This window comes from Esox lucius, chromosome 14 (genome assembly GCF_011004845.1).
Source record: "Esox lucius isolate fEsoLuc1 chromosome 14, fEsoLuc1.pri, whole genome shotgun sequence".
NCBI lineage: Eukaryota > Metazoa > Chordata > Actinopteri > Esociformes > Esocidae > Esox > Esox lucius.
This window is the reverse complement of record NC_047582.1, coordinates 18,034,494-18,047,565: the sequence shown is the minus strand read 5'-3', so window position 1 is coordinate 18,047,565 and position 13,072 is coordinate 18,034,494. Positions and strand designations below refer to the sequence as shown.

The 13,072-nt window shown below is 40.1% G+C and overlaps 1 protein-coding gene across 7 annotated transcripts in view; it reads left to right on the top strand.

Moving 5' to 3' along the window:
• The window catches only part of rgs3a (regulator of G protein signaling 3a), a 142,530-nt gene that overhangs the window by 72,675 nt on the left and 56,783 nt on the right, over positions 1-13,072 (top strand). Inside the window, exon 1 of one of the 7 annotated variants that reach the window (XM_029125048.2) lies at positions 9,692-9,958. The exons of the other annotated variants lie outside the window; for them this stretch is intronic. Within the exon in view, the coding sequence (XP_028980881.1) occupies positions 9,944-9,958 (15 nt within the window). The 5' untranslated portion in view covers positions 9,692-9,943. Of the gene's footprint in view, positions 1-9,691; positions 9,959-13,072 lie in introns of those variants that run through there. 7 annotated transcript variants of the gene reach the window in all.

Here is a 13,072-nt window from a genome sequence, read left to right as displayed (position 1 = left end):
GCCATGTTAATACATAAAGATCCAAGGCACAATAATATTGAGTTCAAAGGAAACATGAATTCTTTTGAGATGAGTTATGCATAGATCATTTTGAAATGGAGTTGTAGAACCAATGTAAAAAAAGAAAGACAATGGTTTGAAATGACAGTGAAAATGCTGTGCGTACTACTGTGCATGAAAACCGATTCTACTAAATGTACCATGTTTTTCACAACATTTTTAATTATTTACTGCATTGCCTAGTTTGTTGGCACAAGATGGAGAAAAAAGTATTAATTTTTATTTTGTTGTTTAGGGAAAAAGAATCCTAATTTTCCATTTCCCCACAGACTAGGTTACTGTGATTACCCCTACCCTTGTAGACCAGCCAAAACTACCTCCTCATTCCTGGGTCTCTACTGAATATAGGACATATTTCTATAATTTTTTTGCTCCAACTGATATTTTTTAAAGGAATTTATTTGTTAGGTTTCCCTAGCTTAGCTTTTGGTTGATACAATGGCTTGTGGGCATCTTACAGCAAAAATAAACACATCCACATTTTCCAGTGAATTTGTAACTCCAACCATTTGATCATGGTGAATGTCTATGTGACAAGACATCCACCAACAACGACTCCGGGTGGAGTCGACTACGATATATATATATATGGTTCTGTGTGTCTGAATGGTAAATGACGATGACCAGCTTGTTTCCCTTTCATGTTGGATATTTAAAGTTTTAGTGACTTCTGTCTAGTTAGGACACCCCAACACTGCAAAAAAGACCACAAATGACGCCTTCTGGTAATGCGTTTACCGTAATGGCATATATATATATCGCCTGGTTGCCAAGATTTTTCTAAACACAATAAAAGAAAAATGGTGCAGCTATCACAACTAGGTTTTATTTCAACTTTGTGAGCATATGGCCAAAAATAGAAAAAAATGCTTCAGTGTCTGCCTGCTCTAAAACCTGACTGCACCGCAGAGGAAACAGGCCTACAAATGATGAGTTATCTGTTTATTTACCAGGCTTTCAAAAAAAACTTTAGGTAGGCTGGGCTGAGTAGAAATTGGCCTAACAGTTCTGGTTTAGTTTTTCACCCCCTTTGGCTTTTCAATCTAGAGGGATTACAGACATTTGTAGTGAGAGGTCCAATAGGCAGGTGATAGGGACTGCAATGATTGTGGCAGATAGCGGAAGTCCAGATCATCCAACCCAGCAGGTTTGTGAGGCATTAAACGTTGGCGCTCCTTCCGGACCTCATCAACCTGCACTGAAATGGGGGGAGTTGTAATGGGAAAGGAACATCAGTGCCAGCAGCAGGAATAGGCAGAGCAGATTCAAACGTGTGGCAAGCCAAAACAAAATGATTATTAAAGCTCTCAATCTTTTTGGCTTTATCAGAGGTAACAGTGTTTTGGACTTTCAATGCTGTAGCCAGCTGGGTATAAGTATACAAGCAAAGCTTGCATGAAAATGGAATGGAATGGAATAGTGTGTTGTGTGAAGAATCTAATACTTTACATTGTATGCCGTACAAATCACACTATTGTGGTAGTGCCATACTTTAAGAGTATAAATTGTGCAAAGAAGGGTTGAAAAAACTGCCTTCACATTGTTTGGTGTAAAATACTGCAGACTAACAGTAAACAAAGGGTGACATCCCAAATGACCCTACATAGTCACCTCGTTTTGACCAGAGACTCATGGTCTGAAGTAACGCTTTGAATAGAGAATATTTACGTTGCATCCCCAATCCTGGGGAGGGATTGTTACAAACTTATCTGGTGAGGGCCATGTGAAATAATATGGCATGTTGACGACACACTCTGTGTTCCGGTGTCCATTGGTCTCATCAGATGGAAGACATGAGTCGAGGCCTGCCAACACTGGTACCCAGGTGGTGACAGCACACAGCCCAATTGCTCAGTCACGGTCTGGCTAAATACGGTGATTGGACCATGTATTGACATTTCCATCAACAGATACACAGCTGTGTCCTTTCTTGACTTGATGGATTATCGATGACTCGTTGTTTTTCATGCTATATCTGTCCAATATGTGTGTATTTGTTTTTTTTTGTGTTTCCTGGGCGCCCCGTGAGCTCTAGCACTCCTAACCTTTTGACCTGTAGCCTTATCATAGGTGGTGTTGACGGCGTACAGTGACAGGGAGACAGAGTGCCTGCAGGGACGGAGGGAGGGAGGGAGGGAGCTGTGACTGCTACACTGGATAAAGGGAAAAATATAGAGAAAAAGGTTGAAGCTGTAGCATTCAGGCATTTTGACTCATGTAAACAAACATGTCTGCCTTTTCTTAGAGACGACAGGCTCTTTCTGAACTGATTGTGAACCCAGCTGTTGACATTACACCTGTGGTTGGTGTGCATGATGCCTCGATGAGCTTGTTACACAGTTAAGATACTCAGGCTCTGTGTTAGCAATAATAGCTAAATGGTTCATGAATCTTATATATTAGCTACCCCAAATTAGTACCAGTGTTCAGAATTAGGTAGACGTCTCCTGACTCCTGCTTCTACCTCTGTGACCACCGGTATGGTAGGTATAGTGCTGCCATAGTATCTGCATGGTGTTGGTGGATGTTGCCGGCTAAGCCTGAGGTTTGAGGGTAATCCAGGACAGTGATGAGGGTTGTGAGGTTGGTGGTGTCTGACGCACATTAGCTTGACTCACAGTTAAAGACAATGAGGTCCTCCACCCTGAAGTTATTATAGACATGGGTTTGCCTTTTTCCTTAAATTGCTTGTGCAGCCATGTTGCAAGAGAATGGTTTTCTATACTGTGCCTGTAACACCTAGCCAGTAGCCTGGTTGGTAACACCTAGCCAGTAGCCTGGTTGGTAACACCTAGCCAGTAGCCTGGTTGGTAACACCTAGCCAGTAGCCTGGTTGGTAACACCTAGCCAGTAGCCTGGTTGGTAACACCTAGCCAGTAGCCTGGTTGGTAACACCTAGCCAGTAGCCTGGTTGGTAACACGTAGCTAGTAGCCTGGTTGGTAACACCTAGCCAGTAGCCTCATTGGTAGCACGTAGCCAGTAACATGGTTGGTAACACATGGCCAGTAGCCTGGTTGATAACATGTAGCCATTAACCTGGTTGGTAACATGTAGCCAGTAGCCTGGTTGGTCTTTGTGGGTTGTGCACTGGGATAGCCAACCCACATGGGTTAACATGACACCCACTTTTTGTAAATTATTTAATGTTAGCTGCCCCCCTTGGAACTGAAATTTAGTACCAGATGATTCAAAATAATTTTGATGATTCAAAAAGATGCAGTCAGTACCTAATATAAACCAATATGTTTTGGGAAGTAGGGATTCCTAAAACAAAGTGGTCAGTTTGACCAATCATTTAGGTTGTAGTAATATCAGTTAGTGATAAGGTCACATTACTCATTTTTGAAACATTCCACTATTGTATGTTTATTTTGGAATCTAATTACTATAACATTTCCATTGCTTTAGCACCCTAAGGGCAATTAATTATTCAATCAGGACAATATTAGTTACTTTATAATCAGGATTATGTATTGGTTTAATTTAAGGTGAACTAGTGCAGTTTTGATTAAAATATATTGAATCATAGGTTCATAATAAAACGTTGGTAATTATAAGAAAACTTCAGTATAGCTAAATATGGTTTAAAATCATACAATTGCTTGGTCTTATGATGCAATGTTGCCCTAATTATGGCAGGAACTTGTATTATGATTGTAAACAGTAACCTTATGTTTTAATGTCTCAAAGGCTTGTTATACTGTAGCTTAGTACAGATCTAACAAGCCTTGTTATTGCTGTCTATTATATCTGTCTGTTGTCCTCAATATAAAAAAGCGGTTTTCAGGAAGGTCAAAACTTCATCAAGCGGCGTTCTGTGAATGTGTGTGTTCAGTGTCCTTGTATTCTTACATTTAAAGGGGTTTCGGATGGAATTTAGCTTGTAACCCAATCATTTTTCTAAGTGCCATGTGCCCCTCAGACATCACATTCAATACATGAAACTTAAAACTATTCTGAGAAATTAAGGCTTTATGATGCAAGAAATTGCCAAGAAACTGAAGATCTCCTACAACGTTGTGTACTACTCCCTTCACAGAGCAGTGCAAACTGGCTCTAACCAGAATAGAAGGAGGAGTGTGAGGCCCTGGTGCACAACTGAGCAAGAGGACAAATACATTAGAGTGTCTAGTTTGAGAAACAGATGCCTCACAGGTCCTCAACTGGCAGCTTCATGAAAGTACTGGCAAAACACCAGTCTCAACCTAATCAGTGAAGAGGTGACTCCGGGATGCCGGGCTTCTAGGCAGAGTTCTTCCTCTGTACAGTGTCTGTGTTCTTTTGCCCATCTTAATCTTTTCTTTTTATTGACCAGTCTGAGATTAGTTTTTTCTTTGCAACTGCCTAGAAGGCCAGCATCCCAGAGTTTCCTCCTTCATGGTTGATGTTAAGACTGGTGTTTTACGGGTACTATTTAATGAAGCTGCCAGTTGATGACCTGTGCGATGAGAAATAGAGAGAAGTCTTCTTTAATCAGCATTGCATTTACCATCATTTCAGAAACAGCTTTTCTTCTCTGATGTACGCAGGGTAGTTTCTCTCTATTGAACCACCCATATATACCTCTACAAAAGGAGTTGTAAGGTGAGCTCAAAAGTCCAACTGGCTTGTGTACAAGAATGCAAATGGCTCCTAAATTTTCACTTTCTCTTCATAGTCGCAGTGCTGATGTTGACAATTAGCTGGCATCCAGTGGCATTCAATACAGCTTTTATTTTAAAACAAGTTTGTTGATGATGACTAATTCCACTTCAAGTCCTTTGTTTGAGACTGGGGAAAAGATCAGAGTTGGAGGCAGGTCGATGGCTCTGTGTGGGCAGGCTGAATACAGTTTGCTGCAAAGTTCAAACTCAAGGGCTAAAGAGCGAATTTTCTGATAACAGTTTGCTGCTGTTTAAAAATGGCAACGGTTGTTGCACATTCGAAGTTACCGGGGACCAAATTTGTTTTGTTGTCTAATGTTGTTGTATGTTAAACCAGCCAGTATTGTACAGAACAGATTCCTTTCTTAGACGGTATCCCTGTCGTGCTCAGTCTCTTCATAATAAGGGAAGGAGAGAGGAACAATGGATGCAGCTTTGTGCAGTTGTTGCCGCCTCCATCGCCAAGTTCCAGGAATGCTGTACTACAATGGTGGTATGTCTTGTCCGAGGGGAGTTATATCGGCCTTATGTCTCTGTCCTCTCCCTAACCATGGTGTCGCTAGCCCTTACATCCCCCATGGCTCTCTGGCCATCTTACATAAGACACACACTGCTTCTATTCCTGGCCAGGCCACTTTTCTCCCTCACTGCAGATACACCCAGTTAGACATGCTTTGTCAAATGGACAAAAGTATGAATGCGCACACGCGCTCTCTCACACACACACACACACACACACACACACCCAGTTGGATGGTCATACATCACAGAAGCCTGGGAGCTCATCCTGCTTTATCTTCCGGGTACTAGATGTGTCTGGGTTGCATTTGCAAGAGAGCTGCTAGAAAAGTAAATTTGTTCAGATAGACACACACACACACAAGCAAACACACATGATTCCATCAAGCCATTTTGAACCATATGACCATTACAACCCACAAATGGGTGGCTCTGGCTTGTTCTGTGGAGCAGAAACAGATAGAAAGACAGACAAGGGTTTTCCACTGGAACAATGTACTAAGCTAAGTTACGGTTGTATACAACAATACACAAATGGAACTGAGATAGGTCCTAGCCTTCACCAAGCAAGGAGTGGCACATCTCAATCTCCTTAATGATTCAGACATCTAATAGACAAAGGATGTCATTCTCGACTGTCTCTGACACTCATCAGAAGGATGATGTTCCGTTTTTTGGATGAATAGGTGGGTGGTTTTAGGAAAGAGTTTGTTAGTTTGAAAGCTGTGACGTATCTATGACATCAGCTTGATGGTACCATTTTTATTACCACATGATTCATACTGTAGCATGAAGTGTCCTGTTATGTTCCCACTCCCATCCTCTACTTCACTCCATGCCATGCTTTCCCCTCCTTTTAACTGAATTATTTTCTACCTGAGGCTAAGTATCAATTATCTCTCTAATATACTATAAAGTTTTCAACAAATGCACATACAGTCATATCACAAATACAGCTCAATAAATAGTAGGCAATTGGGAAAGAGGAAGCACATTTAATTCCATCCAGTTGTAAATCACAGCTTTAGTCTCCAGTCTTTTGCAAAGCTTATTTTCGCCCGCCTCTGTGGGAAGGTAGAAAGGTGCTGAATCGCATGCACACACGTATGGATACACACACACACACACACACACACACACAAACAAACAAAGTATGCACAGCCCTGGAATACATATGTAGTGAGGACCTTTTAAAGAGTAACAATGGATTTACATTTACAATTTTATGTACCTTAACCCTAAACATAAGACCAGAATGCCTATTATTAAACATAAATATAATCCTAACTCCTAACCATAGCCCTTAATCCTAACCTCAACTTTAACCAGATTTCTAGGCATAACCCTAAACTAATGCCTAGTCCCAAAATAGCCTTTCTAAAGTAGAAATGGCTATCTTCTTCAGTTTGCAGTGTATTCCTTGGTTTGCTATCCCTGTGAGGACTTTTAAATAATTATTTAAAGAACACACAAACGCATGCACGCACAAACACTCTCACACACACACACACACAACCACTGTCTTTGATCTTTCCGCCATGGTGTGTAATGTAAAACAAAACGTCTCCCATTACACCCACACATGAACACACGTCTCCCATTAAAACCACATGAACGCACACAGACAAACGCACACTCAGACTGCATCCACATTTTTGATATTTTGGGATATTACAATTTTTATTGCTTTGGTAGCCTTTTTACAAGTTTGTGTTGAATTGTCTTAACTCTTTGTGCAAAACTCCCATGTGGTTAGACTTGTAAAATAGCGTCTATTGCATCCTAAATCATAACAGTGCACATGTATTTAGTTTGTAGACACCATTTGCCACACCACTGATTCAAAATATAAATAACTGTGACACGACTATAAATATTTAATCATCAAAACAGTCACCTCGGTTTAGCTGTTTTAACCATTTAATCCAGTATTATAAAAAAGTACAAGATACATTGTTTCAAAAATGCTCTTTGATTGCCATAATGCTGCTGTACTTTGTATCAAACATGCTTTAAGACTTTGTCCCCATTGTTCATTCATCTAAGGAAGATCCTTTTGTCATGATGAATTCAAGCCTGAAATAGGTTGGCACTGTTAGACTTGGCTATCATACACCCTCCACCTGTATTGTAATAATGTATTGTAATAATGTATTGTATTGTTCTTACTGTAGGTGTTCTAGTCTAGTGGTTGTCAAACCACCTAGTCATCTCATGGTTTGGTTGTAGCCCTGAACTGCCTCATCGTATAAGGGCTTGATGGCTAGCTTGATTCTGCTGTGCTAACTCTGGCCTGGCCCGGTGGTCGCCAGTGGAGGTTTGATTGCAAACCACTGTTGTTGTCCTGTGTCTCAGTGTGTAAGAGCATGGCACTATCTTCAACATAGATCTGGGCTCAGTTCCAGAGGTGCTGGAATCACTGTGTCTGTTACTCAAATGGCGTTTTTCACTTTTACAGTACTGCATTGACCGATGCAATCGTAGTAGTGTGTGAAAAAGCATTGCATTGTATTTAATGTCTATAAGTTTACAGTATAAGGGCTACATCTGTTACATACACTCTGGCAATAACAGACTTAATGTAATGTAAAATCAAACTAGTTATCATCGTAATAGTAAATTCCTGTTCTTTATTCGTCATATATTTATCATTTAAAACATGCATTACCTGCATTACCTGCACACCCTGTAGTTCTCTAAATCTGTTGTAGACAAATTCCAAAATCTACTGTGGTTTTATGGAACAAACATAATGCCACAGGATTGGAGCCTGTGTCCGTCGGTGTCCGTGTCTGATAGCCTGCCCATTAAACACTCTGGTATTTGTAGTCCAATCCCCTGTGGCCAGGGAACAGGGAAACACACATCGGGCAATAGCTTCTGTCCTGCAGTCTTAGTGTGAAAACTGAAATTAAAGCTAGTGTGTCCTCTTTTTCACTCTTTTTTTCGGTCCTTTTTCCAGTACCATTTTGCTCTCTGTATCTTTCTTTTTTTTTCTCTCTCTATCAGTATATCTGTCTCTATCTATAATAACATCTCTCTGGTTCTCTGTATGCTTCTCTCTGTGTCTGCCATTCACCCCTCTTTATGACTTTTTGCTCTGTGCACATTATTGAAAGCAGGCTTCAAAGAAGTATCTAACTCCCTCTCCTTCCTCCTTTCATTCATTCAACCTATCCATCACACCATATCCTTTCAAGGTACTGTTTTTTCTTCTGTCCATTACGTTCATTAACACAAATGTCTGTCTGTGTGCATGTGTGAGTGCGTAAGGGTGTCTGTGTGATTGTTTTCCCCCAAGGTGTGATATAATCCTAAAATTGGCCAGACTAAACTTTTCTAATTTCTCTTTGATGGATCTTGTTGGGCTTTAATTAATTTCAATACAATATACTACGATTTCTGTAACAACTTGAACTGTTGTTATATAATGCATTTGAATACAGTACATACCTAGGCTTTTTATAAAAGTAATAGACTAGGCCCTAAGACCATATATTAATTCCCTCCAGTTAATTATCTTATTTTAATTCACTTTCTTGGGTTACGATACTTAATCATTTATCATCAGAAGCCATGCACGCCATTGATTCAATTACATTTTAATTTGGAAATGTCAGAACATAGCATTAACATATTCCGCATTCCTATGACATTAATGAATGTGGAATTACAACATATGGATTTGTTGTCTTGTTCTGACATAGGTAAGACTCCATACATTTCCAAAATTTTAGATACAAAAAGTAAATAATAATAATGTTATTTGCTTAGGGAAAGTCATTGTACTGTGCAGAATGGGATGAGATGTGTATTTGTACGAAGGGAGGGAGGGAGAAACAATACAGCCCAGTACGACATGCAGCATCTCCAGAGATACCAACACACAGGGACAGCTGCCTTCTTTCTCCTCTTAGCCCTTTCTCCCTAATTCTCTCTGTGTACACTATCAACAGTTTGAACTGTCAACAAGGTCAGCTATTTCTAACTGTATTTTGTTCTATTTAAATAAATCTTATTTCTAAATATTTGAGGTATAGTTAAAGTGAAACATTAATTTCAGGCGGACGCATCTGACAAAGGTGCTCCATTGCCAGCTAAAGGGAGGGGTTCAAGCAACTACATGACTGTGGTAACAAATTAATTTGAATTTCTTTAGCCCTACTTTAAAAAAATACTAACTGGAGCAAAATCGTGTAGAGTTACTCATTAACCTCTCTTTCCTCCTGTTTCCTCTCTCATTGTTCTCTCTTGCTTCTCTTCCTGATCCCTCCCAGTTTTTCTCATTCCCCACTATCGACTGGCTTTCTTTCCTCCTCCTTTTCTCTCTACCTCCTCTATCAACTCCTTGCTTTCCTTTACCTCTCCCTTGCTCTTTTCCTATCCCTTCACTGCTCCACCTCCTCTGCTCCTCTGCTCCTCCCCTCTCTTCCCTCTTCCCCAGTGCTAGTGTTGCACGTTGTCACACAGATTAGAACCACACAGTGAGAGAAGCAGGACTGCACAACATTCAGAAGAGAGAGACACCATTAGAACGTCTTTCACACCTGGATTTTCAGTGCTCTTTTGCTGCTATTTTGTGTGCGTGTGCGTGTACGCGCCCCACTCTAGCAAAACTTCACTTACATGCACTCACTTACAAGCACACAAACATACATACATGCTCTCACACACACAAAGGAATCTTCATTGACCTTACACACACACTTGGAGCATCCAGATGCCTGTCTCTAAGGTATGGTTCATGGTCTTTGTGCTTTCTATTTCTATGGTCAGATATCATACACCTGCAGGTCTGTGTTTTGGTAATATTAGCAGTTAAAGATGTGTGGTGTGTGTTTATTTTGGTCTCTGTGTGTAGCACCCTAAAATCTCCCTGCATGTCATTCTTTCTGCATGTTTCAGCTACTAAGGTATTCTTTTTGAATGCTTTAGGCATATTTTAGGTATCTCTAATTATTTCTAAAAGTTCCCGTTTAGTGCTTCTTTGTGTTTTTTCCCTACACTTCAATAAACCAAACAGACCAAAATCATCAAATTATTTGCTTTGATTTCATCAGTTTATGAAAACATTATTGCTTTTGGATGGCTGTCCACAATTTATTTGTGGAATGAAATGTAAGAATGTGTCATTTACAGTATGTGATTGAGTCAGTGCTGAAGGTGATGTCAACTTCAAATGGGGTGTAGGTATATAGCTTATCCCACACTCCTCTACAGGCGCTGGATCCGGAGAGGTGTAGCAGATAAGACTGTCAACAAGACAAATAGACTGTCACTTATAAATTAGCTGTTACTATAGTGTCAAATAAAGAAATAGAGGTGAGACAGAGGGCTAACTGGATTTGTGCATTTAAAATAGTCCTCAAATAGATAGGTTTTCAGATTTTCTGGGTAGGTACTTAGATTTTTTGACTTTTGTTCTGGATAAGTTGTAGAGGTTTGATGGCACACATGGGAATCCCAGGCAACAGAGAGTTGCATCCAATGGAGAGTTCTTGTGTGAGGAAAGGTTATAATCTATGGATGTTGTATGTGAAAGAGCGAGTGGCAAATTTGATGTTTGCAGAAAACCAGATGTTTTGACCAGAATGAGAAAAGAGGAAAGATAGTCATATTTGGCAGAGACCCTCTGGGACACAAAGGAGAGCATTCCCAGTTGAGAGAGCTGACTGGTTAGGGTCAAGAAGAACATACTGAAGAGATAACAAGAGAGGCAGAGATAGCAAGTAGAATATTTTTTTAAAGGAAAGACAGAAAGATACTGGTCTGTACACTTTTAAAATACTGGCGCAAGTTGGAACCAATTCTGGTTCTTTGGAGCAATGCCTTATGGGAACTGATTTTGATTCTTTTAAGAACCATATTTGGTGTAATATGAATGAACAAAAAATAGCACAAAGAATTGTATATGGTTCTTCATGGTAGTCCATCAAATGTTTTATTTTTGTAAAGTGGTTCCTTATAGATCTTGCTTTGCTCTTGCAAGAATACATTGCTTCTAGTAATTTTTCATAAACCTTAATTTTAATTATTCTTGTGAGATCCAACATTGGTTCCTAGTGGAACCTTTTGTAAAGGGTTCTCATGAAATCCTATAATGGTTCTTTATGGATCTAACATCAGTTGTAAATAGAACCTATATATAATTGGTTCTTATATCCCATATAGCGCCATAGGAGACCTCATGGGCAATGGTTATTTGTCTTACTATATCAGTTCTTAATGAAAACTTTAAGTAATGGTTCTTCCTACAGTATACAGTATCTCACATTAGTCCCTTGTGAAATCAATATAATTTCTTCATAGTACCCATGCTGATTGTGTATAACATAAACAAAAAGATTAACAAAACTTTTGTACATGCCTTTATTTTAATTTAATATATTTAGGTATTTTTTAGATCCGATCCAGCCATAACATTATGACCACTGACAGGTAAAGCGAATAACAATGATCATCTCGTTATCATGGCACCTGTCATTGGGTGGGATATATTAGGCAGCAAGTGAACATTCTGTCCTCAAAGTTGACGTGTTAGAAGCAGGAAAAATGGGCAAGCGTAAGGATCTGAGCGACTTTGACAAAGGGCAGATTGTGATGACTAGACGACTTGGTCAGTGCATCTCCAAAACTACAGCCCTTGTAGGGTGTTCCCGGTCTGCAGTGGTCAGTACCTACCAATAGTGGTTCAAGGAAGGAAAAGCGGTGAACCGGCGACAGGGTCATGGGCGGCCAAGGCTCATTGATGCACGTGGGGAGCGAAGACTGGCCTGTGTGGTCCAATCCAACAGACGAGCTACTGTAGCTCAAATTGCTGGGTGATGCTTTGGGCAATGTTCTGCTGGGAAACCTTGGGTCCTGCCATATACTTATATGTTACTTTGACACGTACCAGCTACCTGAGCATTGTTGCAGACCATGTGCACCATTTCATGGCAACGGTATTCCCTGATGGCCTTGGCTTCTTTCAGCAGGATAATGCGCCCTGCCACAAAGCAAAAATGGTTCAGGAATGGTTTGAGGATCAGAACAAGTTAAAGGTGTTGACTTGGCCTCCAAATTCCCCAGATCTCAATACTATCAAGCATCTGTGGGATGTGCTGGACAAACGGACTTAAAGGATCTGCTGCTAACGTCTTAGTACCAGATACCACAGCACACCTTCAGAGGTCTAGTGGAGTCCATGCCTCGATGGGTCAGGGCTGTTTTGGCGGCAAAAGGGGGACCCACACAATATTAGGCAGGTGGTCATAATGTTATGGCTGATCTGTGTGTACAACCTTAACTAATTAATCAAATGTGTTTCATAAAGGCTTTTTTTTACATCTGCAGTTATCACAAAGTGATAATACAGATGTCAGGTCTAAAACCCCACAGAGCAAGCAACAACAAGAAATTGATGCACAGTGGCTAGGAAAAAACTCCCTAGTGGGGTCAGAACTTGGGAAGAAATAGGCAGACTCTGAGAAGTGGCTACAACAGGGACATTTGGGATCCTCATCAAATATGGTCCAATCATTTTCTTATTGAGAAAATTGATGTAAATATGTTGGCAAATGAGATTCACACCGTTATCAAAATGCTGAGCCGGGGTATGTTTCACTCAAGAACATTAAAGGATATAAAAAAAAGTTTCCCCTGGAACTTCCCCATAAAATCCCCAAATGTCGACATTCACCAACTTTTTTTGTTGGACTGTTGACGTCATACTTGCAGATTTGGTAGATAATTTGATTGGGAAAATCACCCAACTTCTCAAACTAAAATCACCCAACTTCTCAAACTAAAAATATGCTTTGGGAATATTTTCAAATGAATGTGAAATTGGATGTAGGTATGTAAACAT